Genomic DNA, 1,397 nt, shown 5'->3' with positions numbered 1-1,397 from the left:
AAAACCTGTTCCCCTCCTCGCCTGTGGGGGCGCTGCACAAAAGACCACTGAAGGAAACAACATGAAAACCTCCGAAGAACACATTGAGCGCATCTTCCTTCATGAAATTTAAACAAAGTGGAGTGGCGTCAGATTTTAGCGGCTGTAGGAGTCCTCTTGTGTCTCTAAAGCAAAATAAATGTAAACAACGTCCAACATTTGCTGCTAAGCTAGCTGCTACATTACGAAGACACTTCCTGTTGCAAATGTATAGAAATAACCTCTTCGGTTCATTAAGAAACTCTCTTTCAGTTACTTACCTCACCGTGTTTTTTTCATTAACTTATACCATAGATTTGAAAATATTTAGCATTATAGCAATCCTATAGAAATCCAGCAAAAATGGCTTTGGGTCAAAGAGCTTTCGGTCCTAATTTTGTGAAAGTTTTCCTTCAAGAACCTGAAAGAAAACCAAACTTTGGTTGATGTAGCTCATGTTTCTTTTCCAGGTTCATTGCAGTGTCCATACCGCTGAATTACAACCGTAAACACGTGGACTACCGGCAGCTCATCCTGCTGTCCGCCACCTGGCTGCTGGCCTTGGCCGTCGCCTCGCCCGTCATCTTCGGCATCAACAACGTGCCGAACCGCGACCCCAGAGAGTGCAAACTGGAGGACAACAACTACGTGGTGTACTCGTCCGTCTGCTCCTTCTTCATCCCCTGCCCCATCATGGTGCTGCTCTACTTTGGGATTTTTCGAGGTCTGAGGCGGTGGGAGGAGGCGCGGAAGGCCAAGCTGCGCAGCAGCATCGAGGCGTGCCGGAAGCTGCAGCAGAACAGCGCGGTCGGCGGCGCCCTGCCCCCGATGATGGGCACCATCCCCGGGGCGCTGCCCATGCCACTGCCCAGGATCATAGAGAGAGATCTGGCCCAGACTCGCATGGACGACTCAGGCGACTACATCCAGCAGGAGATTCCTTATCCACGGCAGTACCGGGAAAACTCAGTGCCAACAGTGAGATTCAACCAGCAGCAAGTCAAGAAGAGGGCGAAGATCAACAGCAGGGAACGGAAAGCTATGAGGGTCCTACCGGTTGTAGTAGGTGAGTAAAAACTGATGGAAAACCAGAATTTAATGAGAACTGCTTTAAATATTATTCTGGGTGCTTTTGGGCCTCTTGGACGAGGCAGTTGGAGTATTTTTAGTACGGCGGTCCCTCTGCAGACTAGAAATGGCTCCCGAAACCCAGATTATGACTATGTTTCCCTTGGAGTGTTTTCTCACCTGATAGTCCGGTAGACTCTGATAAATTGGCCTAATTTAGAGCAGAAATATGCGGTCTGCAGTGCTGGTTGGTGGTTTTGTTATTAGGCCCGAGCAGCTAAGCGCTGCGAGAGCCTATTGAAACCTTGCTG

The 1,397-nt window shown here is 49.2% G+C and overlaps 1 protein-coding gene across 2 annotated transcripts in view; it reads left to right on the top strand.

Moving 5' to 3' along the window:
- drd4b (dopamine receptor D4b) overlaps nucleotides 1-1,397 on the top strand; it is a 17,225-nt gene that overhangs the window by 6,828 nt on the left and 9,000 nt on the right. For both annotated transcript variants that reach the window (XM_015035545.1, XM_015035546.1), the window contains exon 3: nucleotides 489-1,084. In XM_015035545.1, coding sequence (XP_014891031.1) covers nucleotides 489-1,084 — 596 coding nt within the window. The remainder of the gene's footprint in view (nucleotides 1-488; nucleotides 1,085-1,397) is intronic.

Source organism: Poecilia latipinna, unplaced genomic scaffold (assembly GCF_001443285.1).
Source record: "Poecilia latipinna isolate Pla-1442-1.1 unplaced genomic scaffold, P_latipinna-1.0 Scaffold338, whole genome shotgun sequence".
NCBI lineage: Eukaryota > Metazoa > Chordata > Actinopteri > Cyprinodontiformes > Poeciliidae > Poecilia > Poecilia latipinna.
The sequence above is the reverse complement of the archived record's forward strand: the minus strand, read 5'-3'. Positions and strand labels throughout refer to the sequence as shown.